The 27,155-nt window shown below is 44.7% G+C and overlaps 1 protein-coding gene across 1 annotated transcript; it reads left to right on the plus strand.

The window, feature by feature from the left end:
* The first annotated feature begins 1,251 nt into the window (after nucleotides 1-1,251).
* On the plus strand, nucleotides 1,252-27,155 carry Tlr5 (toll like receptor 5). The gene is made up of 2 exons (XM_090341142.1): nucleotides 1,252-1,320; nucleotides 23,622-27,155. The coding sequence occupies exons 1-2, from the start codon at nucleotides 1,271-1,273 to the stop codon at nucleotides 26,200-26,202; spliced, it is 2,631 nt and encodes an 876-aa protein (XP_090197268.1). The 5' UTR covers nucleotides 1,252-1,270; the 3' UTR covers nucleotides 26,203-27,155.

The raw sequence follows: 27,155 nt of genomic DNA on the forward strand, positions 1-27,155 counted from the left end.
CTTGCCCTCACCCCACTGACAACAAAGGAAACCTGGGTTTACGTCCACAAAGGTCATTCAGGTCAGAATCTAACCCCTGTGGCCACTGTGCCCTGAGTGTCCTTAGAGGCAAACCCCTCTGCCTTGCTTAGCACTCAAGTGTAAACAATCTCAGTCTCCCCTTCTCCCCCCCACCACACAGTGAGGCTGAGGGTGGCCAGAGAGTCCGGTTCATCCCTCCAACTGCAGCCCTTTGAAAGTGACTGGAGGCAATTTGACACTCTGATTTGAAGCTGCCAGCCAAGGAGGGAAGCCAAGAAGACTCTATAATGAGATCTTACATTGTATTTAAGTGCTAGGCGTTCTTTTACATCCCTTACCCACCTGCCTGATCCCATTACCAGACCCACCAGGCAGGGAGTGGCAAGTGTGAACTGCTGGGGTCGGGGGAGGGTTACACCCCAGCTTCCAGAGGCAGGTGCAAGGAGGTGGCGCTCCTTCATGCTCAGCCCACCTACAGTCTTACTCGAGACAGTGTCATTTCTGTCCTTGAACTCAGTCTCACCTCCAGAAAGTCACTCTACCGTTCTCTGATTAAAAAAAAAAATCACGTCTCTTTAATACTTTGGTTTCACCAGCCTCTGGAGAGTCCTTCCTTTCTTTTGACATGTCTCTTTTCTAGAAAATGCTGCTAGCCCCAGCAGCAGAGGGAGGGTGAGAAAGAGAAGGGAAGTTCAGGCAGAAGAAACTGTGGGCTCACAGGACAGAAAGCATCTATCCTGTCTTGTGTTCTCCAAGCAAACTCTGAGCTTCCTTCCTCAAATCACCCCAGTTCCTAAACAGTCTGCAGCTGCATCTGCTGCCAGGAATAGGCCTTCAAGATCTCCAATACCTGGGGCAGGGTGTCGTGAAGAGCACTTCTGAGTAGGGGTGGATGAGGAAGGGGGTGAGTCACCCCGCACCCAGTGCTGAAACCAACACAGTACCCCTGCTTCCTCCACAGGCTTGGATCCAGGATGCCCACAGCAGTCAGTTTCCCGTCCTCCAACCTCAAACCCTTTGCATGACCCTTTGGCAAATGCACACGTGGCTTGGTCCCTGCAGACAGAAGTTGAGGTCACTGTGCAGCGGAAACAGGATATCTCCCCACTTACCTGCGAGCGGAGGGCCAAAGGGGCGTGGCCCGAGCTGGGGGCGTGGTCTTGGCGGCGGGGCGGGGCGGTGGGCGGATATTTTTGTGGGGGCGGGGCCTATCCGGAGCGTGGACTCCATGGAGCTGCGGCTTTGGCGGATGGGAGGGCGGCCGGCAGCAAGGGAGGATTCATCCCGATCCCTCTCCAGGTGAGCTAGGGCCCTGAGCTGCAAGGGGAAAGCTGCAGGTCCCCCAGGCCCTGGGCGGGACGGGAAGGGAGCTGCCTACTGCAGTCAGCGCCTCTGGCCTTCCCCTTGGGGCTGCTTCCAGCTCTTTCCCTGGTGCCCAACCATGCTAGTGACTTGTTCCTGTAAAACCACAATTGCAGAGGCCTTCCCTTGCAGGTGGAAGGTGGGTTTGGTTGTTATGTTGTCTTGGGGTGTCCTCCCAGGAGGCCTACTGAGGCTGTGTGGAGTGGGAACTCGTGGTGGTCACTTTTTCTCCAGCTGTAGGTTAGCTGTGTAGATGTCTAGTGTTTGGAATACATCTATCCAGTACCACGAGCCACAAACAAGCCGCTTTATCCCCACGGTCCTTCAGATACTGTTGCTGAGCGATGACCCAATCAATGCAGAGCCCTGTTTGGACATTATGGGCATCTGTCATGCTGTCTCCTGCCTAGTGACTTGGGAGGGCAGTGGTGATTACCTGCAGATGGGTAACGTTGAGACTCTGTGTGGTCGGATCGGTTTTTTTTTTCCCTGGACTTACTGAGATCTGAACTCTGAATAGCCTGCCTGAGGCTCTCCTGAACTTCTTGATTCCTTTTACCCTATTTTCTGGAGCAGAAAACAATGACCCAAAACTTCCAGTATGTCATACACAGCCAGTCAGAAGGCAATCCTGGGAGCAGGGCCCTCCGGGAAGTTCGCCAGGGCTACTTGCTAATCCTTAAGAGTCAAATTGTAAGAGGGTGCAGGAGAATCCCAGAGAAGGGGCCAATTAATGAGCAATACAAAAATCATCCCTACTCAACAATCAGATGGATTGTCCCAGGACCATTTCTGTGGATGTTTATAACTCTGAGCAAAACAAAAAGCACTCTGATTTTATTGTCAGAATGAGTCAGTCTTGCTAGGTTTTCAGCTTTGTCTGGAGAGGGAAAACCTCTCCTGGGTACAGACTTTGTGGAGTTCCATGCATCTGGAAGTTTTGCTGTGCTGAGATCAGAATCAGTGTTGCCGTTTGTCTCTGTGAGCTAGTAAGAAAATCCTGGAATGCCCAGTTATTCAATTCACATGTGTTCCATACTGAAATTTTGTGTGGACAATAATGCAGAGGGCAGATCCAGCTCTTTACTTAGATCTCTGGAGCCCGGGCTGATTCCAGCCCTGGTCTCACAGTTCTCTAACATGTGAGTCACAACTCATAATGTTCTGAGCTCCAGGGAACAGAGACAAGTTTGAGGCCTGGAGCCTGCTGTTCTGAAGTTAGGTGGGAAGACAAAAACCAGACCCATGAGACAATTCAGAAAGATGAATCTAGAGACATCTTGGAAGAGGAAAAATCTAGGACTTGAAGGTAAATTCTATAAAGACAAGGTTGGATTATAATCTGGGAGACAGGTAGGAGGAGGTGGAATCTCAGCTAAACTGGAGAGAATTCCACGGATATATTTCTAAGTGCTGTGCAAAAATGTTTTTATTTCCTTCTGGGCATGGTGGCGCACACCTGTAATCCTAGTTACTCAGGAGGCTGAGATCTGAGGATCAAGGTTCAAAGCCAGCACAAAAGAACCTGAGACTCTTATCTCCAATTAACCTCTAGAAAATGGGGAGTGGGGCTTGGCTCAAGGGGAAGGAGGTAGCCTTGAGCTGAAGAGCTCTGGGACAGCACCCAGGTCCCAGAGTAGGATGGTAGCCTTGAGCTGAAGAGCACAGGGACAGTGCCCAAGCCAAGTTCAAACTCCATGACCCACAAAAAAGAAAAATAGTTTTTATTTCCTAAAGAACTTAGAAAACTCAAAATATTATATTATTGTGGGACATATTGAGTTTGATATTATAATAAGGCATCTAAATGGGGATGTCCTTTCATTAACCAAAACACACCCTTTGAGACCAGGAGAGGTCAAGGGGAGAAAGCAAAAGAGGGATGGTCCAACTTGTGAAAGATAATGTGGTCACCAAAGGATCCCAAGCAGAGAACATGGTCTTGGGCCAAGCATACAAGTCAGAGGAGACAGGAGAAAGGGAAGGAACTGGTGGCATGTGAAGTGGCAGAAAGGTGGGAAGTAAAGAAGAGATCCAGGAAGAAGGCATCCAAAGCTGCCTGCTGCCAAAGAAGAATAAGGAGGTTCAAAAAGTTAAAACTGGAGGAGAGAGACTTTAAGCCAGGCACAAGAAAGCATGTCTGTCATCCTAGCACGTGAGAGACTCTAGTAAGAAGACTAAGTGTTCGAAGATAACATGAGTTACATATCCACACACTGTCACAAAAGCAAAATTTAAAAATTAAAAAAAAAATTTAAAAGCTAATCCTGTAGGAAGAGCAGGCATCTAGGGGTTAAAAAGAAACTGGTGGCTAGGTAGTTGGAAGCGTTGGGTGGAACCCTCAGACTTCATATCTGAAGAATTCAGTCATAAGTGAAAGGACAGATTATTTCTCAGAAAGAAGGGCGGAGTCATCTGGTTGAGAGAAAATTCTGTTTGTTCTGTGATCCAAGTTGGAGGGAAGAGACCTGTTTATGTATTCCTATTTTAGAGGAGTGTCCTGTTCATATTGGTTACATCTTAATTGCACCTTCTTCCCCTCTTTTTCTCTCACTTGCAAGAGACCCATAAAACTTTCTTTTTGGAGAATTCCCAGTTGTGCTATTGCTAAATCCAGCCCAAGGATATTGCAGGACTGACATGATTAGCTCTCGCCTCCCTAGGCCATGATAAATCTCTCTCAAATCCCCTCCCCTTGATTTTTTTTTTCCTCAAATGGTGATGGCTAGCTATTTCTCCTTTACACAAATGAATAATACCATCATAGTCAAACACATAAATAACATTTACTCTGAGCCAGGCACTCTTCCAAATACCTAAGAGGAATCCACAGACAATCAGGATTTAGACTAAACATGACCATGCACTTAAAGCCCTATGCCAAATTCAAGATAAATGCACTGGTATTTACTTTAGTCAGGTTTTCTTTCTCCTACTTCGACCAGATTCATGGTTCTGCCATTCCTGACAGATGCCTTGTCCAACGTCATGAAACGAGTTATCTATCTACACCCAGTTTTATGGTGGATCAGACCAGCTTTTATAGTCAGTAGTTTAATGGCTAACAAATAATCCCTTGTGAAAAGATATCACTAAGGACCTGCAATTCTAAGCCGGATGTCTCCTCACTTAATCTCATGACTACTCTAGTCTGGGGATAGGGAAACTGCCCAGATTTAAGCCCACACAGCTGACATGAGGGCACCCTCAAAGCCACGTTCAGGCCTGAGTGTCTGGGACCTAAGAGCCCTCCCGCACCTTGTTCAGAGACATAACAGGGTCTAGTGAGTGTCAAGACCGATTTTCAGTTTTTCCTCAGTATAAAAAGCAAAAACAAGCAATAAATACACATTTCCATCATGAACACACTCAGGTGTGCAAGAACCCTACTAGATATCAAGTTAATATGGCTTTAGAGCTTTAGTCTCACTGGACTGGAATCCATAAGAAACAACCCCTAAGAAACAACCCCAGACTGTGTCACAATATCCAGATCTCATCATGCACTGCCAGAGCAGGGACAAAGGCGGGTGGTACTTCCTACCAAGGGCTCTGGTTTGCTTGAGTTTCCCCTGGGAACACTCTTGTTCTGGTCTCCCTGGTAGCCCCATTCAGGGAGTCTGTTGCTTTAAGGCCCTAATTATCTAGGATGTAGCCTGAGTCCTATCTCCCTGCCCCCTCCCCAGATCCCCTTTGCCTTGTCTTTTTGCCTTGCCTGTGTTTTCTGAAGGTATCTCCCAGCAAGCCTCTGTGTCTTCACCAAAAGACCCTGTCCAGGAAATCAAAACCAAAAGAACCAGAGAACCACTCCTGGGTATAGTCCTGTCACTCTCCTGCCCTGAGTCAGTGACCCGGGAGACTACCAAAGAGGTGGAGATAGCTGGGCAAGGTGGAAATCAGGAAGGAGGAAATTTCAAAATATTATCGAGCCACAGATTCAGTCTTCAACAAACAGTAACTTTTTTACCCCCAGTCCTGGTGCTGTCCCCGAGCCTCTCTGTGCTCAAGGCTAGCAGTCTACTACTTGAGCCACAGCCCTACTTCTGGCTTTTTCTGAGTAGTTTATTGGAAGTAAGAGTTTCACCAACTTTCCAGCCCTAACTGGCCTTGAATCATGATCCTCTGATCTCAACCTCCTGAGTAGCTAGGGTTATAGGCATGAGCCCAGCTAGATTCCACAGGCCTAAATCTTCTGAGAGGACTCAGGCTGCCTGCTAGGGGACTGTGATGGGACAGGTGTGTGCCACAGTTCCTCAGGCACCATCCAGGAAATCTTCCCCTGTCCCCTGCCTCTGGAATCTCTTGACCATCCTCTCCATTTTCTACCTGTTTGGGGCTCACATTGTAATGGGGTGTCTACACCAGCTGCAGTGTTGACATGACTTTGTGGAACTTTCTGGAGATAATAGGTCCTTCTCCAGATGGTTCTCAAGTGTTTTATAATCTCTCCTCCTGATTTTATTTTCTGCACATAACTAATTGCGGTTTAATAGGATTTCTATTCCCTGTGCACCCTGCTCCCTCCTCCTCGCCAAAGGCTCCCAATTTCCCTCACAGTCCAAATGGTTTTTGCTCCTCTTCCAAGGACATGGCTTCCAAGGACTGCTATAGTGGACTTCCTAGCTCACATCTGCTCTAGCTCCCTGACCTTGCAGTTGCTTGGCTTTCCTGGCAATTTACTTCACCATCAAAACATCAGGTTTAGCTGACTTGCATTCAAGAAGGCAGAGCTGTGATGGTAATTTTCTAATCAAGATTCTAGGTCTTGACCTAGACGCATGCAGGTAGGGACGTTCAATTCCCAAGCGAGCTCCCCTTCTCCAGGGTTTTAAATGTGTCAGATGCAAGTATTTATCTCAATAAGATCCTTTGAAGTTGTACTAATGAGTTTATAAAAATTGGACAAACTTATAGTTCTCAGATATATGGTTGTCAGAATAGCAGTACTTTTGGGTGTTTCTGTTTTTGTTGTTTTATAGTGCTGAGAACCATTACCTAAAGATATTAAAGAAAAGAAACTAGAGAGTTATGCAATGAGCTGTGAATAATAAAAGAAATACCAAATGGCCAAAGTGTGTTGAGAAATCTACTTCTTCCTCTCCCTGTTCCTCTTCAGTGGTTTCTAAAGGGAATGCCTTTCTGGTGAAGTGTACTTGTGTGCATGATGGTTGTCTATTTAAGTAAGCAAGGAGTATTGGAAGCTTATGCTCAGGTAACTGGATTCTCTGGTTTGGGCACTGGAGGGTCCTTGGGTGCTGGCTCACGTCTGCTACAAGGGGAAGCAGAAAAGATTATGGCTGTTATTTTATGGATGATTAAACTGATACTCAGAGAAGCTTTTGCACTTGCCCAAGCTTACACGACTGTTAAATTGTGGAGCCACCATTTGAATTCAGCCACCACTTTAGTTGTCATTTTCCTTTCTCGCTGCACTCCATTAAGGCTCGCAAAAGGAGCTCCCTAGCAGAACTCAATCAACTTCTGCTGGGTTCCAGGGACCCTCACTTTCCCCGTGTGTCTCTGCCCTGTGTGCGCCCCCTGCTGGTCACCACGAGGAGTGGTTCTTCTGGACCTGAGAAACTGACCTCAAGCTCTGCTGCTGCCTGAGCACTGAATACTACATCAGTGAGGTCTTTCCAGCACCCTCTTCATAAGCCTTAAATGACCCCTTAACTAAGCAGTTCTTTGAGGTACCATTGGATGCTTCTCTGTCTCTCTCTGTCTCTGTCTCTGTGTCTCTCTGTCTCTCTCTCTCTCTGTCTCCCTCTCCCTCCCCCCTCTGTGTGTGTGTGTGTGTGTGTGTGTGTGTGTGTGTGTGTGTGTGTGTGTGTGTGTGTGTTTACTGGAGCCTGAACTCAAGACCTGGGTGTTGCCCCTTAGCTTTCTCACTCAAGGCTGGCCCTCTTCTGCTTGAGTCAGAAGTGAGATCCATTTCTGGCTTTTTGGTAGTTAACTGGAGATAAGAATTTCAGGGACTTTTCTGCTTGGACTGGCTTTGAACCGTGCTCTTCGGATCTCAGCCTCCTGAGTAGCTAGGACTATGGGGTGTGAGCCAGCCATGGGGCTGATGCTTCACTTTTTTAGGGCTGCAAAGAATTCAGAGTGAATGTGTTAATGTAGTTCCTCTCAAAACTGATCATGAAGCATCTTGTTGCAGGTGATTCTCAGGAGAATCAGGCTGCTGAGGGGGACAGAGGGGCAGTGAGGACTAAAGCACGTCTCTTATATCCTGTCCATCCTGTCCAAAGTAAGGTCAATACAGCAGCAACATTAGCAGATTCCACCCTCATTAGAAAACTGTGATCTCAGATGCCATCCAGGGCTGTGGGATTCATATCTATATTAACAAGACCTCCGAGGGACTGGTGTCCAAAACCTCCTTGGGGTTCTGTATGTGTTTAACAGAATATTCAGTTAAGATTTTGCTGAAGAAGCACCATGACAATCAAATTTGCAGCTGCATTTAAACTTTAACACCACAGGCTAGGGCTCCACTTGGTTGAGCAACCATTTAATCTTCTCTAAAAGGATGGAAAGCACTGCACATCAACTCTTCAACAGTCAGGACTCTGTCATCCTAAATCAGAAACGTGGCAATTCCACAGTGCCTCCTCACACAGCCACAATTACCTAATCCTGCTGCTTAGAAATGTCAACTTCAGATGGTAACTTAGCTCTATTTCTCCCTAGAAACCCACAAGATCCCTGAGTCAGCAGGTTGTCTGCTCGCTCAAGGGTGGACAGGGGAATTGTCTTGTTCTTGTCCTTGAGTCCCCATAAACCAAATGATGATAAAAATGACATGAGAAAGACCACTAGTTCCCAAGAGAAAACTTCCTCACCACAATGATTTTGACACTCCTCAAGAGTCACAAGAAGGAAGATTTCCTTCCAACTAGATGATTTAGACATGTGCCTTATCAAAGCAGAGGCTGGAAAAGAAATTTCTAGAGGTCTCTTCAACTCTAATGTCCTAATGTCCTCAACTGATAAAACAGTCTCCATCTTTTCCAATTAAAACTTCATTTAATGGTGACAAGCATAAAAGAAGAATGCCAAGTAGCACAGGAGAACACCTATCTAATATTCTCTTGTTTGTTCCTCTCAGCAAGCTTACTTACTTACCACTTTCTCCTGATTCCCCAAAACAGTAGACAAAAAACTGTCCTCACTGGGATGAGAACCCTGTACTCTCAAAAATGGACATCTTTGAAAAGTCAGGGGACCCTATGCCCCTTGTGTTAGGATAGGAAGGCGCAGAGCATGCTTCTGATGAAAACATACCTTCTCCAAAATATTTATAGGGAAAAGACTGCCAGGGTACTTGAGTTGTGCTAGGAACGGCAGAGATCTTGCATGAATAAAATGGAGGCCCTGCCTTCAGATTTCCTGGGTTAGTGGAGAAGGCATCATGTAATAGAAATGCTGCCATGGAGAGGTACTCAAGAGAGAGATGATGCATGCCCATGAGAACTGTTTTGTAGAAGAGCTGGCCTCTGAGGTGAGTTGGAATGGATGAGCCGGTGAAATCTACACATATATTCCAAGCTCCAGGTGAAATCTGCACATATATTTCAAGCTCCAGTGGCTAGACAAAACAGAGGAAGCAGGATGAATGTCAAGTTCTAAGAATGCCAAGTTAGGTCTGGAACATCACTCAATGACAGACAAGTGGTATAGACACAACCTGAAAGGAAAACTTGGCTTGAGTTTCCCCTCTGTCAAATGACAGTTCAAGTCCTGACAGTGCCCCTCTAGGGAACCATTCCAGAATTGGGCTGTTGTCCCAAGAAGAGGTCCCTGACATCATCTTGAAGAGTTCTGACCTCATGGACAGAAGAACTGAAGAGTTTCCCGGTTAGGAATGTGCTATGGGGGTTCCCATCCTTGGCTAGTAGAATAGGGGGGGTGTGTGATGGGCTCATAGACACCAGCGCAGTTTTCCATCATTGTGACAAAATATCTGAGATAAATAATAGCTAGATAATAATAAAGAAAAAGGGTTGTTTGGGCTCCTGGTTTCAGAGGCTTCGATCTGTGATTGATTGGACTGTTTTCTTTGGGCTTTTCATCATAATTTATTGTGGTAGGAGCATGGGGTAAAGGAGGCTATTCATCTTGTGTCAGAAGAAATAGGAGAGGCCATTGGGTCACCCTTCCAATGACGTAACTCCTTCCCACTAGGCCCCGCCTCCTCAAGCTTCCACCACATCCCAATAAGGCCCCACGCTGGTGATGCAGACCTGGAGCATACGGACCTTTGGAAGATCAAGTCTAGACTGTAACCCATAATAAGAGATCACGTGAAGCTAAGCAGAGGCAGTGGAACTGCAAGGTATTGAAGTCAATCTGGCAGCTTTCTGGGGTAAAACTCACAAACTTAGCCACCAATTCTGTTGATTCTGTTATTGGGGATTCTTCCAGTGGGGACTGAGAGAAACCAGTATGACTTTACCTACCGCGCCATAGCGTACAGATATATATATATATATATATATATATATATATATATATATATATATATGCTGAAGACAGAAATAAGGATCTGTGTCCAAAGATGGCTGTAAGGAAGTGCTGGACCAGTTAAAGGGACCCAGGCAGGTCCCTGCTCTAGATGCTATGCATTTGGGAGAAAACTCTACACAGGTGCGAAAGGATGCTGAATGGTGGGAGAGGAGGAGGAAGAGGCTCACTCATAGAAACAAGTGATATCATATGAATAACCAGTTATGGCAGGAAGGAAGTGCTAGCCCAGCTAGGAGAGATGGGGCTGCCCCAAATAGGGCCAAGACCAGTCTATCCAAGGCAGAGACCCAGCAGACACCTTTTTGCGCCTGTGAAAAAACCCTCTCAAGGCCAGGGGGAAGGAGGGAGGTCCTAGGGCCCAGATGTCAGAGAATTCATGCAGCCTGTGATTAATTTGACAGCCTAGGATGCTGTAGTTTACTGGTGATGCTGTGGTTAAGTCAAAGAGAGTGAAGTAATATGTGGGAGAATGAAATTCTCATTGATAGGGAGGGAGGGAGGGAGGGAGAGACAGAGACAGAGACAGAGAGACAGAGGTGTGTGCAGATGAGCTTTTAACTGCTAACCAGGGAGTTTGGCAGCAATTGTGGGCAAATTTCTAGAAGAGATTCAGTGAATGGTTTACAGCTCTGAATGGAAGGGGGTCCCGGGGGCACATGTTCACATAGCTAGTTCATTTCCTTCCTCACAGGGCTTCCAGTTTCTCCCAACTTTGGGAGTTCGGCAAGGTGCGGATCATTTCTCACTGAACCCAACACCCACCCCCCCTCATCCCCACCCACTGCTTATGGAAGCAAGTCTGCCCATAAAAGGGCAGTTTCTCTCTGGGCTACCCAGAAGTGATACATTTTGTGTTATAGAATCATAAACACTCGAAGAGGCAAACAGACCCTAATGAGACCAGCAAGCATCAGTAAACAAACCAGCCATGCTCTGAGCTCAGCACCAGACTGGAAACCTAATGTGCTGGTCCGGGAGCCCTGCTTACAGAACCATCCTCAGTCGCTATGTGCCTTCTTGGTGCTCTAAGAAGGTGCCTGTGGCAGCCCTGTGGTAGGTGGGTCTGGGGATTGCAGGGGAGGCCCGCATGCCTCATTTGGCTGGCACAAACCGTGGGTCTTGGCAGGGTGCTCCCCCTGTGCCCTTGTGTTTGCAGGAGTGAGCTGCTTCCTCTGACCACCTGAGCTTGGCTGTGAGATGCTGGTGAGGCCCACCCAGGACTCTGCGGGAGGCGGCCCCAGGACTACGCAGTCCTCCTGCTGGCCAGCAGAGGGCAGCAACACATCCCAATGGGAAGCCAGGCTTTCTAGAAATAGGGGCAAAGCCAGGGAGTGGAGAAGGTGAGGAGAGCTGGCAATTGTGAGGAGGCACTCCTGGTGGAATAAGGGGGACAGGACACTTGGAGAAGTTGTGGTGACACACTTAACTAGTGCACACTTGTCACGCCATGTGTGTTTTTAGGGGAGCAGACAGACCTGTAGTAGATAAGAGTGGAGGGGGAGGGGGCCAGCCGCTGGTATAGGCTAGAAAAGCAGGGCAGTCTGAGGCTGAAGATGCTGAGGAATGGTGTGGAGAGATGGTCAGTGAATCAAGCCGAGAGAACAGGCGTCAGGACTGTGGTGCTCTGAAAGGTTCCGGCTTCCAGTGAGGGGTCAGAGAGATGAGTATCAGGAGGTGGGGTGTGTCGTGTTGAGGGAAGAATTCAACATGCCAAAGGACTGGGCATCCCAAGAATAAATGACCGAATATAAAGTGGACCTGCAAACTAGCTGTGACAAGGGCAAGGAACTCCCTGGGGGAAGCCGGGGCTAAGGTGACTTGAAGGAGAGTGGCTGTGAGATCAGCCGAGGGTGAGTGAGAGATGGCCCCCTCCTCGAACAACTTGTACAGCCACGTCCAAAGACGAGAAGTGTGGACAGAACCCTGTGCTCTTTAGCAGGTGACTGCATTTCTTGGCCTCAGTTTTCTCATCTGTAAAATGGTCTCTTTAATAGTGGTACCTAGAAAAGCCTGGGGAGGGAGGGTGAGAAGGAAAGGCCCTCGTGAATGTGTGGGTATTTCACCATATGGTAGTATGGTGATTCCTAGGTAGACCCCAAAACTCTCACCTGCTGCCGTCCTTTCTATAAACAGTGTAGTCCTTGTATACAACCTTCACACATCCCACCCCTGGATGGTAAGACATTTCCAATTTCAATCAAATGCTACTTAACACATTGTGGGTGCCAGTGCATAGTTGTGATGCTGTGTCTTTAGAGAATAATGAAGAAGAAGAGGGAAAAAACCCTGCTCACGTTCAGTACAGATACAAGGGCTTCTTGTTTTGTTTCTTTTTACCAAGTATTTCTGCTCTATGGCTGGTTGAAATCAGACATGGAACTGGAGGATGCTGAGAGCAGCATTTCATGGCTGGACTCCCTCCTGACTCTCAGAGGAGAGCATGCATTGCATTCACCCGGAGGACTTCATGGAAGCATTGCCAGATTCCAGCCCTGCAGCTCTGATTAAGAAGTTTGGGGTAGGACCCCAATGGCCCCGAGAATCATTGTAAAGTGTGAAGAGACCTGCTCTCCCACTGAGCAGAGATTGCTCTGTACCTAACACAGTGATTCACGCAAACTCAGCCTAGGAGGAGTCCTGGGAGACAAAGAGGGGTGGCTTCAAATAAAAAAAAAAAAAGAGGTCATTGTAGTAAACCTTATATGTTGGTTTGTGAGGGAACATGAGAGGTCAGCAAAGTCTGAGGTTGGTGTCAATGTAGTTATCAGTGTGTGTGTGTACACATGTGTGCATGTGTGCATGCATGCCAGTCATAGGACTTGAACTCAGAGACCTGGGCACTGTCACTGAGCTTTGTCTTTCAAGGCTGGTCCTCTACTACTTGAGCCACACCACTTAGGGCTCTTTGGTGGTTCATCAGAGACTCACAGACTTTCCTGCCAGAGCTAACTTTGAACCATGTCCTCAGCAATCAACCTCTTGAGTAATGGAGGTTACAGATGTGAACCATAGCACCTGGCACCCGTCTAAATGAGTGGAATCATGGTCACTGGCAGAATGCTGGACAGCACGTGGGCTGTGGGGTGCCCATTCCTTGGAACGCTCCACTGGTGTGCTATATATTGTGCAGCTGGAGAATGCACTTTCCCAAGAGTTCCCTTGCTTGCTGCTTTGGAGTCGTTTCAAGGCCAGACCTGCATTCTCTACCCAGGAATTGGTTTAGGATTTGTATTACCGTGTGAACTTGAGAGACACTCTCCCAGACACCCATGGAAAGGAATGAACTATTGTTCTCAGATATTGCATCCCCCCAGGTTTGGTGTTCTTCTGATGCCCTGGGTTGGGAGCAGGCACCTGCCAGGATATGCTTGCCCTCTACACTGCCAGTCACTGCCAACCACTGCCAGCCTGAGACCAACCCAGAGCGCAGAGCCAAGGATCCATTACTGGTTCTATTTGTTAGGGATCAAACAGTAAATGAACATAAGAGCAGGCTGGGTTGGCTGTAAGCATTCTCAAGGCTAACTATGATATCTGGGGAGCAGAGCCCCCACAGGGCCCTGGATTCAGGCTTGTGTGTTTGCTGCAGAAATAGCACTGCTCTAAGTCATGCAACTAAAGCAAACTGTTCTGTGGTCCAAGCAATTATGTCAGGAAAGAGAACCTGCTGCACTAATGGCTGAGATTAAAGAGAAATGAATTCAACTCAAATGAAAGGGATACTGACCCTTCTCCCTCTGGCCTTATTATCTTAATTAACAGTTCTTGGCAACAGGATTGACGCCTGCATTGATTGTGTTAGTCCTGTTTCCCCCTTCCAAGCCCTCGGTGTAAGTTAACCCAGCTTTAATCATCAAAACCCAATCCTCACCAGCCCTCCATTGTTTCCAGCAGCCCTTCTTTCTCAAAAAGTATCATGAAGTTTCAGAGTTGGCAGAGATCCATTAGACTTGTGCTTCCCAAAACATGGCCTGAAAATTGCTTTCATCAAAGTAGTTGGGACACAGTTATAAATGCAATTTCCAAGCCCAACCAAGTCTAGGGAACATAAACACACAGTTGTCAGGTTTGGGCTTCAGTAGTGATATTTTGGGGTTAATTCTGTTTTGTTTTATTTTCTGCCAGTCCTGGGCTTGAGCTCAGGGCCTGAGCCCTGTCCTTGGACTTTCTCAAGGCTAGAGCTCTACCACTTGAGCCTCAGCACAACTTCCAGCTTTTTTCTATGCATGTGGTACCGAGGAATCGAACCCGGGTCTTCATGCATGCTAGGTAAGCACTCTACCACTAGGCCAAACTCCCAGCCCCTTAATTCTGTTTTTTAAATTGTGAGAAGATATGTGTAACATAAGCTTTCTTGGTTTCATTACTTTTTTAAGTGTACAGTTTTATGGTATTAAGTAAACATTCACCACCATCAGTCTTCAGAACTTTTTCATTGTCCCAAACTAAAACTCTGCACCCAATTAAGCAGAAACCCCTTCCCCTCCTCTTAACACTCTGTTCTACCATCTTTCTCCATGAATTCATCTTTTCTAGAATCCTCATTTAGAATAAGGATTCAGCTCGTGTGTGTGTGTGTGTGTGTGTGTGTGTGTGTGTGTGTACACATATGTGTGTCTAGCCTCCACACAAACAGGATCATACAATATGTGTGTGTGTGTGTGTTTACCCTAAGGATAATATCTTCAGAGCTCATCCATGATGTGGCATGTGTTGGAGTTAAAGACTGAATGGCTATAGTTTAGCCTCGTGTTATTTAAGTGGGAACCATGCGCTGTTTTTTTGTTGTTGTTGTTGTTGTTTTTGCCAGTCCTGGGCTTGAGCTCAGGGCCTGAGCACTGTCCTTGGACTTTCTCAAGACTAGAGCTCTACCACTTGAGTCTCAGCACCACTCTGGCTTTTTTCTATGTATGTGGTACTGAGGAATCGAACTCGGGCCTTTGTGCATGCTAGGCTAGCACTCTACCACTAGGCCAAACTCCCAGCCCCTCATGCACTGTTTTATGCCATCAAATTTTGTCCTTGACACCCTTTGGTTGTTTCTACCTTCAGACTACTATGAGTGATACTACTGTGAAACATGTTTGGGTTTTCACTTTCAATTCTTTTGGGTGTAAAACCAGCTGTGGAATTGCTGGAATCCTATGTGTAATTTTTTTTTTTGGAGACAGGTTTTCACTGTCTAACATAGCTAGCCTTGAACTTGAGGTTCTCCTATTTCAGCCTCCTGAGTGCTGGGATTGCATATGCACCCACACCTGCCTTGCTATGTTTAGTTTGTGAGTCTGTAGGGTTTGTAAGCACCTGGAATGACTCTGGGGCACTGTCAAGGTTGTAGCAAGATTTCCTACATACATCTGTAATCATTTGAAGATTCTTGGTACTCTGGACCCACTAAACCCTCCTTCACAGATAGGAGCCAGTTTAGATTTTTAAAAAAATCAACATAATGGTGATTCCAAGGGATGGCCAAGTTCAAGAACCATTGGTTTACATCAATGATTCTCAAATGTGAGTGTGTATACATACTTGTGAAGAATAGATCCCTTACAGCAGTCCACTGTTTCTCACTGACGAGGTCTGGGAAAGCCAAGGCCAGCTGAGATCTAATCATCTATGAAACATGAAATTATCATTGAGTCTGGGTTACTGAGTCCAGGTACTGAAAGGTCTTGTTTCCTCAAAGAAAAGAACTCAAGGGTGGACACAGAGGAAACTTCAAGAGCAAAATGTTTAGTATTCCAAAGCTAGCTTTTGTTGGGTTCTGTAGTCATTAGAAGGATTGATTAGTCCTGGAAAACTGGGCTAATCTCTGTGTGTGTTCTAAACTCACGGAGACTGTGTTATATGTTAGCAACTCTTCCCACATGCCAGATTGGGGAGTTCTTGGCCTCGAATGGTTAGGCCTGGGCTATCATTGCACAGTGTGAAGACTCTGCTGGATGTCCCAAGTGATTCTATTAAGGTCAGCAGTCTGGGAGGAGATTCATCAACCTGTAAGCCATCATTCTCAGCCAAGGAATCCCTGTCTAATTCCTATATGAAGAACACAGAGGCTATGAGAAAAGACATGTTCTGCCCATGCCTCTGAGTTCTGAAGTGCAGAGTCTGCCCTGAACCCGAGGTCATTCCAAGACCAGTCCTATGCCTGGCACACACTCCACCATGCAAGGACAGAGGGGAAAATCATTTAGAGAATCTGCCTTTTTTTTGTCTTATTTGAACTGATAGCCTTCAGCTGGAGTTTTAAAGTTCTACTATAATGCCAATGTGAACGTGCTACTGATGCAGTTGATATTACACAGCAATGCTGACATATTAGAGAAGATTGTTCATATGCTTGGACACAGGGCTGGGGATGTGGCGCAGTGGTAGAGTGCCTACAGAGTATGCATAAGGCCCTGGGTTCCATCACCAGCAACACCTAGCAAATTGTACAAACAAAACCCTGTCTTAAGAGAATGTGCATTTCATCTTTGCTTTCATGCATAATTACATGGAATAACAAAAAAAAACTACAGTAAGGCAAGCAAAGTCACCCCCAGTGACTGTCATCTATGTCCATTACGTCTGTGTGTTCAGAGCCTCAGGCATCTACAGTTGCTGTTACATTTTTTTCCCTCTGATACCAAATGACCTCTTCTTTCCATCACTTCATAATAATTCACAAAGTGCAACTTTTAAGGTCTTTTTAAAAGCCAGGTACCATATCTATTTAGTACTGATGTATTTTTAACTAATTAGCTTGGCTAATAGGGTACAGCCATTTTTATTTGGATCCCAGCCTTTTCTTATGTGGTTCTGGTAAATTCTTTTTTTGCCAGTCCTGGGACTTGAACTCAGGGCCTGAGCACCGTCCTTGGGCTTTCTTGAGGCTAGCACTCTACCACTTGAGCCACTGCTCCACTTTCGGCTTTTTCTGTGTATGTGGTAAGAAGAAATCGAACCTGGGTCTTTGTTCTTGCTAGGCAAGCACTCTGCCCCTAGGCCAAACTCCCGGCTCTCCTGATGAATGTTTTTAATGTTGTGCTTTAGTCCCATTTTCCCCATAAACCTCTATGTTTTTGTTTTTGTTTTTCGAATGGTGCAGTGGCATTTTTTTTTTAGGTAGTCTTGCTTAATAGCCCAGGCGAAACTCAAACTCAAGATCCTCTTGCTTCTGCTACCACATTGGGGTTACAGGTGTGCATACCACATCCTGCTGTAGTGTGCTGGCTTCTAAGAAGGAATGTATGGGCTGGGTGGTAAGGGGTGGGATTAGCATTTATCTAACATGCACAAAGGCCTGGGTTCAAGTCACGTCACACATCACTACAGAAAGAGTGTGCGTGTATATGTATATATATTATATTATGTATTATTGTATTACATATGTTATATAATATATAGAATTACTTTACTTATATTTCTATTGTTTTATTACATTGTTATATATTATTTTATGACCATATGGTTATACCATATTTATATAATTTAATATTCAATATTTTGTACAAATTACATAAATATAATTGTATCCTATGCTATTATATTAATTTAATATAGTACTATATTTTATTATCATATTTATATATTATTTATTAGTAGTTATTAATACATATGAATTATTAACATGTAATGCTATAGAATATACAACAAATAATATGTATAAATTATGTACATATAAATCTGATATAACTACCCATAGAAATACTTTTCTGTATTTCTTTTTTTATTACAGAATTTTTACATCATACTTCACATGACATGTGTAACAAACAAGTATTCAAGGATGTATTTCTTTTTTAAAAATTAGCCTTATAGGCCGGGAGTTTGGCCTAGTGGTTGAGTGCTTGCCTAGCATGCACAAAGACCTGGGTTCAATTCCTCGGTACCACATACATAGAAAAAAGCCAGAAGTGGTGCTGAGGCTCAAATGGTAGAGCCCTAGCCTTGAGAAAGTGCAAGGACAGTGCTCACGCCCTGAGCTCAAGCCCAGGACTGGCAAAAAAAATAAAAAATTAACCTCATAATGATGATGAGGAACACACTGCCCTCCCTGGAGTTTAGTACTCTATCTCTCCCTTTTCTCTCTCCATTCCTTTCTCCTAAGCTGTCAGCACAGGTATCACTCCAAACACCTCAGCTCATGCCTTCTCTGTTCAACTGCCATGCTATTTGACCCTCAACGATGTGCTTGAGCGGTTAAAAAAAAGTGGAGTTATTTCCTGCCTTTTGTACTTCAAAAGGAAAAAAGATCTACATGGTGTCTCTGTAATAGGACCATAAGCCCAAACAATTCTCTTTAAATCCTGCTTATTCAGTTGGTTTTATGTACCTTTAAATCTAGCTTCTCTACTGCAGATTTGGAAATTCACTTATCTTGGGATATGTGTTGTTTGTGTCTATCGTTCACTCACTGTTATCACAAATTCAAGGTCAAATCACCTATGTTAGTAGACATTGGAGGTCAACACTGAGTCATCCATGACAAGATGGAACTTCAGCTAAGAAATTTAGCTCTATATTCTGTGCTGGCATTCTCATTCTTATGTCTGTCATTCTTATGCCTATCATTCTTATTTCTTATCTTACAATCGATCTTATGATTGTAAGATAAGAAATCATTCCAATGTGTAGATAAAACAGCAATTGAAGAATTGTCAGCAACTTGGTGTCACACTGGTTATTTCCTGCAAACACTGGTAGTTCAACAGCAGTGCGTGTTTATCTTATGGTCACTTAAAATCCTTATTTGTAAAGCCTAAGTTTCTCTTTTCTTCTAGGACAGAGGTCAGCAGAGTTCAGTCTGTGTTTGGATTGCAAGATCTAAAATATTTACCATCTGGCTCTTCACAGAAAATGTTTTCCAACTCCTGTTCTGGAACATAAACCATGATTGGTTATATCTAGACATATCTTGCTCTCCACAGCACATTGAAGTAGGTAAGCTTCTGGGAATCAGGAATCTTCCTGTGTCCAGGTAAAAAAGTTGGTTAGTGATACAATATTCAAGGACTCAAAGTAGTTGGCAGATTCTCAGAGGCACCCATGACCCCTAAGCATGTGTGAAATACTTCAGTATGCTGCCTGCTGCCAGGCCATGTGTAAGTGTGAGTGCAAGTGTATACCACAGCATCCTCAGGTGTGAGGCTAACATTCTTTCGTGCCTTAGAGGTAAGGTGAAAATCCACTTTACATTATGAGATATGGAAAAGATTAGTTAAAACTCAGTATAGGTGGGATAGCCACACCACCCTTTCTTTCCTCTTGGCATCACCATGTATGGCACTTCTTGGCTTTCTGAAGAAAGAAAGCCAAGAGGCACATCTGAAGAGGCATATCTTCAGAATTATCACCCTGGGTACCATTGTACAACGGCTTACACTTCCTCCCACAGTGCCTTCCAGAACTCTAAAATTAGCTTCTAGACCCACAGCTTCACAACTACATGCCAAGAAACACAGCTTGGTTTCAGGGCTTGTTGCAACAGTTTGCTCTACAGGTACAGTGTGTGTGTGTGTGTGTGTGTGTGTGTGTGTGTGTGTGTGTGTGTGTGTCTGGGGATCTTCCTGAACTGTAACACAATCACCTACTCTGATTTGTTTCCATTTTTTTCTTAATAATTTCTTCAGTTATCTTCTTTGAATTTTTATTCCATTTTTACAAAGATGCCTTTCTCCCACCAGTATGTATGACCTATAAATACAAGGTCATTAACTCTGAGGCCTACTCAAGATCATAAGAGATTCATTAAAGAAAGAAAGTGGCTACTTCATTACCATCACTCAAGCTGATCATCCACAAAAGACACAATTATAAAATGTATTAGAATTACAGGCTCACACCTATAATCCTAGCTACTCAGGAGGCTGAGATCTGAGGATCACAGTTCAAAGCCAGCCAAGGCACTGAAGACCATGAGACTCTTATCTCCAGTTAACCACCAGAAAATGGGAAGTGGCACTGTGGCTCAAGGAGATGGGCGGTAACCTTGAGCTGAAGAACTTAAGGACGGGGACAGCGCCCAGGCCCAGAGTTCTCAAGCCCCACCACTGACAAAAAATAAAAATAAGGGCTGGGAATTTGGCCTAGTGGTAAAAGTGCTTGCCTAGCAGGCGTTAAGGCCTGGGTTCAATTCCTTGGTGCCAAATATAAAGAAAAAAGCTAGAAGCCTTGAGAAAACCCAAGGACAGTGCTCAGGCCTTGAGTTCAGTCCCCACGACTGGCAAAAAAAAATAATAAAAATAAAATGTATATATGGAAATAATAAGTAGGAGACCAAAAAAAATCCTGTAATTGTGATGAATATAGAAAGAAAGAACTGGAAGCTTTATATCCCTAGGCTACAACTTAGTCAGATCTAGACCCCCTTCTTATAACAAATATTTGAAATGACTCCTTAGGTATGTTGAAATGAAATTCATAACCATAATTTATCTTCCTACATATACAAATGGAAAGAAATCAATATACTGTCCTAATTGGGTTATTTTTTAACAAAAAGAAGAAATTTCCAGATGCCCCATTACAGATGAATGAATACAAAAAGCATGGTACATATATACAATGGAGTTCCATATAGCCACCAGACAAGATAAAATAATGACATTCCCTGGGAAGTGGATAGAACTAGAGCCAATCATGTTGAATGAGATAAGCCAAGACCAAAGGACAAAAGGTGCCTGGTCTCCTTGATATGTGGCTATTAGATCTAAACAGTACAAGAGCGATGCCTCAATTCCTACAGGTACTCCAGGTCATTGACATGAACCTGGAGATCTAAATACATCTCTATAGACACATAGGTCTATGTAGAATATATATTCTATGGAAATATCGATATATAGATTGATATGTATCTATCACATACAAAGTCTCAGTTAATTTTAATTACGTTCTTAAATTCATGTGCCAGTGATGGCATACAGAGATTTTTCTTTCTTGAATACCTGTTTGTAGAACATGATGTTTGAATTATGATGTAAAAACTCAGTTTTAATTAAAAAAAGAGAAGCAATTAAAAAGGAAGGTCCTTTATAACGCTTTGCTAAGTCTTTCCCTGTGTGAAAGCTCCGCGACAACTACACTAGAAGTCAGAGTGACTTAGCTGGACATTCATGGCTTAGTTTTCTAAAAAAGACTTTTGGATCTAAGGGACATAAGATCATATTGAAGTGATGCTTCCCAAGCTTCTACTGCACTTGGCATTTTGAAATGAAGGCCAAGTCCACGTGCTTACCTGTGAGTGTGGAATGAATTGTAGAGTTTGGGCCTCCACACAGCAGCTTTGGCCATGGCGATGTGGCCTCCAGCAACAGTGGGTCTAGGTGGAACACAGTACAGTCTTTCCTAGGTGGACAGGGAAGAGGTATTCCTGCAGTACAGATGAGGTTCTGGACTCTTTTGGAGTCAGTCTCCATCTCCAGGGATGTCGATGTGGATGTGGTGACTCATGTGGTACAAGACTTCATGGACCTCGGCCTCTCCACCTCCTGTGGGCATGCTTCCTGTCACCATGACAACCCTGCCAGGCATAACCAGTGACTGCTCCGAGCTAGTGCCTCACCAGAAGTGACAGAGATATAGATAAAATGCAATTCAAACTGACAGTAAATAAAAGTAAACAAGTAGACAGGAAAATAAAGGACAGGATTGTTTTGAAAGAAACAATCAGGGTGGCTTGTAAGAGAGTGGTAGGATAGGGCAATGAAGTAATTCTAGTGCCTGCACGGAATGCTTTCTGGGGAATGAGTGCTGTGAAAATTCAGCTATGTGGGCTGGGAATGTGGCTTAGTGGTAGAATGCTTGTCTAGCATGCATGAGGCTCTATGTTTGATTCCTCAGTACCACATAAACAGAAAAGACCAGAAGTGATGCTGTGGCTCAAGTGATAGAGAGCTAGCCTTGAACAAAAGAAGTTCAGGGACAGTGCCCAGCCCTGAATTCAAGCCCCAGGACTGGCAAAAGAGAAGGAGGGAGAGAGGAGGGAGGGAGGAAGGAAAGAAGGAAGAAAGGGAAGGGAAGGAAGGAAAAGAAAAAAAGGAAAATTCAGCTACGTGAGAAACAGAGAGAAGATGGTTTATGTAGAGGAAACATGTGGATTTTCTCTGTATTGCTCCTTACAGCACCCAGCAGAATTCTTGGACTATTTCCTTTTTTTTTGTCAGTCCTGGGGCTTGAACTCAGGGCCTGAGCACTGTCCTTGAGCTGTCTCAAGGCTAGTGCTCTACCACTTGAGCCACAGCACCACTTCCAGCCTTTTCTGTGTATGTGGTTTCCAGGAATCAAACCCAGGGCTCCATGCATGCTAAGCAAACACTCTACCACTGGGCCACACTCCTGTCCCTCCTGCTCTATTTCTTGAGAACTTTGTTGGAGGGGGAAGGGCAGTATTGGAAATTGAATTGAAGGCTTTGTGCTTTCTAAGCAATCCCTCTACCACTGGAGCCATGCATCTAGCCCTTTTTTGCCTTAATGTTTCAGGTAGGATTGCAGACTTTCCCCCTGACTGACCTCTGATAGTGATCCTCTTACCTCCACCTCCTGATTAACTGAGATTACAAAGGTGTACCACCACACCTTGGCCTCTTGGGCACTCTTGTTGCTACTGCCCATGCTAAGCATTCAACTTGGATAGATGGATGATCTCACACTGGACTTAGGCAAGTAAGAATGGTTTTGTTTATTATCACATAGTCACACAAATAGCAGGCATGATATATTTCATTAAATTGATCAACTCCAACTTTGTGTATTCAGTGATATCAAGCACCCAATGATTGTAAGATGAGACACACTGTCTATAGAATCAGTCAGGTCAGTGGAGATGGATTAGAAGCCTAGAGAAATGTGAGTAGAAAAATCAGTGTAATCATTAACCACACATCAATTGGGTCTTCTGTGACTTGTGAGTGGGCTCCCTGGCTGAAGTAAAACATCGCTTTTGATGGTTTTCTTGAAATTCCCTCAGTAAACCTTGAATGCATGAGAAAAATCATCACAAAGAGTAGTAAAATGATTTCGTAGTTGCTTTTTTCTTATGGTACTGAGGATGTAACCCAGAACTTTGTGCCTACTAAGTAAGCTCTTTATTGCCAAGTTACATCCTCATTTGAGGTGAAATAATTTTACTTCTTTTTTTTTGCCAGTCCTGGGCTTGAGCTCAGGGCCTGAGCACTGTCCTTGGGGTTTTTTCCAGGCTAGAGCTCTACCACTTGAGCTTCAATACCATTTCTGGCTTTTTTTCTATGTATGTGGTACTGAGGAATTGAACTTGGATCTTCATGCATGCTAGGCAAGCACTCTACCACTAGGCCAAACTCCTGGCCCCGAGGTGAAATAATTTTAAAGCAACATAGAATAGTGTTTAGGGACAGGTGTGGTGCCTCATGCCTATAATCCTAGCTACTCAGGAGTTTGAGATCTGAGGATTGCAGCTCAAAGCCAGCCTGGGCAGGAAAGTCCATGAGACTCTTGTCTCCAGTTAGCTACCAGAAAACTGGAAGTGGAGCTGTGGCTCAAAGCAGTAGAATGCTAGTCTTGAGCAGAAAAGCTCAGGACAGCACCCTGAGTTCAAGCCCCATAACTGACCAAAATGAAAGAAAGAACAGCTTCTTCTAAACTGGGTAACATATTTCCCTGTCTATTATTTAGACAGAGCGGTTTAAGGAGTAGACCCCTGTGTAGTGCAGAAGGTTTAAATGCTATGTTTTCCTATTCCTTCTCCATAGGGTCATGGCAGATCTGCTTGGTCTTCTCTTAAGAGTGCTGCTTGTGGCTGGTCCTGTGTTTGGAATTTCCCCTTGCTCCTTTGATGGTGTGATAGCCTTATTTCGTTTCTGCAACTTTACCCAGGTTCCCCAGATCCCTAACAGCACACAGAACCTTCTTCTAAGCTTCAACTATATCCGGACAGTCACTACCACATCATTCCCCTTCTTGAAGCAGCTCCAGCTGCTAGAGCTTGGAACTCAGTTCACTCCCTTGACCATTGGCAAAGAGGCCTTCAGAAACCTGCCCAATCTTAGGATCTTAGACCTGGGCAAAAGTCAGGTGGACTTCCTACATCCAGATGCTTTTCAGGGGTTGTCCCACCTACTTGAACTCAGATTGTTTGGCTGTGGCCTCTCTGATGTTGTATTAAGAGATGGCTATTTCAGAAATTTAAATTCTTTAATTCACTTGGATCTATCCAAGAACAGGATCAGTAGCCTTTTCCTTCATTCTTCCTTCCAGGAATTGAATTCCTTAAAGTCTATAGACTTTTCTCTCAATCAGATACTCACTGTATGTGAGGATGAGCTCAGACCCCTCCAAGGAAAAATGTTCTCTCTGTTCAGCCTCAAAGCTAATAACTTATACATCAGTGTCTCAGTCAACTGGGAGAAGTGCATGAATCCATTCAGAAATATGCAGCTGGATACCCTTGATGTTTCTGACAATGGCTGGACAGCTGCCATCACAGAAAACTTTTGCAACGCCATCAGGGGAAGCCAGATCTCCTCTTTGATTCTGGACCACCATAATATGGGTCCTGGCTTTGGATTCCACAACCTCAAAGATCCTGATAAGAACACATTTGCTGGCCTGGACAGAAGTTCGGTGGTACACCTGGATCTTTCATACGGTTTTACCTTCTCCTTAAACACCCGAGTCTTTCAGAAGCTCAAGAACTTGACGGTTCTGGATCTGTCCTACAATAAGATAAACACAATTGCAGTTCATGCATTTTATGGGCTTGACAGCCTGCAGATTCTCAATCTATCTTACAACCTTTTGGGAGAACTTTATAATTCCAACTTCTATGGGCTACCTACAGTAGCTTACATTGACCTTCGAATGAATCACATTGGAATCATTCAAAAACAAACGTTCATATTCCTTAAAAATTTACAGACCTTGGATCTCCGGGACAATGCTCTGAATAGCATTGATTTTATCCCAAGCATACCTGTTATCTTCCTGGGTGGAAATAAACTGGTGACTTTGGAAGACATTAACTTTAGAGCCAACTTTATCCATTTATCTGAGAACAAGCTAGAAAATCTGGGTGAACTCTATTTCCTCCTCCAGATACCTGATCTCCAGATTCTCATTTTAAATCGGAATCGTCTTTCCTCTTGTAAGCCACAAGACCGTCTTTCAGGAAATCTCAGCCTTAAAGAACTCTACCTTCAAGAAAATATGCTGCAACTTGCTTGGGAAACGGGATTCTGCTGGGATGTTTTTAAGGGTCTTTTCAACCTCCAAGTTCTGTATCTGAATAACAACTACCTTAACTTCCTTCCACCTGGAGTATTTAGTGACCTGATTGCCTTAAGGAAACTCAGCCTCAACTCCAACAGGCTGATGGTTCTTTCACCTGGCAGTCTGCCTGCTAATTTAGAGACCCTGGAAATCTCCAGGAACCAGTTTCTATCTCCAGATCCTAGTTTATTTACATCACTTAGCTTGCTGGACATAACTCATAACAAGTTCATCTGTACATGTGAGCTTAGCGCTTTTATCCGTTGGCTCAACCAGACCAATGTCACGGTTTGGGGTTCTCCTGCTGAGATATACTGCATGTATCCAGACTCATTTTTAGGGGTTTCTCTGTACAAGATTTCCACAGAAGGCTGTGATGTAGAAGAAGTTTTAAAGATGCTAAGGTTTTCTCTTTTCCTCTTGTTCACCGTCACATTGATCCTGTTCCTCGTCACCATCCTCATACTCACGAAGCTGCGGGGGGTTTGTTTCACCAGTTGTCATGCAGCCTGGAGACTGGTATTCAAAGACCGGGCCCAGGCAACAGAGTCCGATATGTACAAATATGACGCCTACTTTTGCTTCAGTAGCAAAGATTTTGAATGGGTACAGAATGCTTTGCTTAAACATTTGGACACTCAGTACAGTGACCAAAACAGATTCAACCTGTGTTTCGAAGAAAGGGATTTTGTTCCTGGAGAAAACCACATCGCCAACATCCAAGCTGCAGTCTGGAGCAGCAGAAAGACGGTGTGCCTTGTGAGTAGACACTTCCTTAGGGATGGCTGGTGCCTAGAAGCCTTCAGTTATGCCCAGAGTAGGTGTTTATCTGACATCAACAGTGCCCTCATCATGGTGGTCATTGGGTCCCTGTCACAGTACCAGCTGATGAAGCATGAGAGCATCAGAGGGTTCGTCCAGAAACGGCAGTATCTGAGGTGGCCCGAGGATCTTCAGGACGTCAGCTGGTTTCTCGATAAACTCTCCCAAAGCATACTAAAGAAAGAAAGGGGAAAGAACGAAGATGGCCACATGCAGTTACAGACTGTAACAACCATCTCCTAGTAAAGGAGTGCTTTCCTTGGTCCACAGGCCACAAATAATTCCTCACTTTCCATGTGCCCCAAGTTACCATATTGGGGTCCCTTTTGGGGAGTCCTTTTCCTGCTGCTGAAACCTCAATTGTCTTGATTTTTAATGTCGGCGCAGTGTTTTTGTTTTACTGAGCTCCAAATAGAATATAAGAGATCTAGAAAATTGAAACTGTCTCTAGAGGTGTTCACCACTGATTTCCTTTCACAGCCGCCAGTACTGTTCTCTCCTGTTGTGTGGAGCATGTGTGTCTCCTGGTCTTCGCAAGGACGCCGTGGAGGAGCATCTTGGGAGAGCGGGCTGCTCCATGACTCTGCGCTGTGTTCTACGAAACAATGCTAAGTAGGCAATAAATAGAAGAGATGCGTTTCCTCCTTTGGATATGGGAACAAAGCCAGTGCGGGGTGCTTGTCACATTCCATCTTAGGGATAAGAGGAGGCTGCAGAGAAGCTGAGGGAAATGACAATATATCTTCGACCATATATCTCTGTGGCCAGGACATACTTCTTGTCCTGACCATCTGTTCCTCCCAGGTGAACCCTTGTAGGTAGGTCATGATTGTTGGGTTGCATGTAACCTTTCTGTCAGCCTGGCACTTGACACCAGAATATAGATCTGGCACACGTGGATCCTGGGTTGGGCTCTGGTTCTGCTGCCGATTAGTCCTCTGGCAACGGGAATGCTACGAAGCCCCAGCTTTCACCTCACAAAGCTGCGGTGGAAATGACACTGGCCAAGAATATTAGTTCACTTCATGGCCACAGCACAGTAGACACTGGAGGGCCGCTGGAGACCGTCTCAATTTCTTTGTACTTTCATTAATCCTGAAGAGAACTAAACTATGTTTTGCATCTTAATCCTTTTTGTTATCAAAATAGAAATGTTTTATTGCCAAAGCATTAAGAAAAATTTAAATCAAAGAAAA

The sequence above is a fragment of the Megascapheus bottae genome, chromosome 10 (genome assembly GCF_031878675.1).
Source record: "Megascapheus bottae isolate mThoBot1 chromosome 10, mThoBot2.hap1, whole genome shotgun sequence".
NCBI lineage: Eukaryota > Metazoa > Chordata > Mammalia > Rodentia > Geomyidae > Megascapheus > Megascapheus bottae.

What these genes read in the sequence shown, in the direction of transcription:
- Tlr5 (XM_090341142.1), top strand. Translation starts at nt 1,271, where the DNA reads ATGGGAGGGCGGCCGGCAGCAAGGGAGGATTCATCCCGATCCCTCTCC. An exon ending in TCATCCCGATCCCTCTCCAG is followed by an intron (nt 1,321 to 23,621) that starts GTGAGCTAGGGC and finishes CCTTCTCCATAG; the next exon opens with GGTCATGGCAGATCTGCTTG.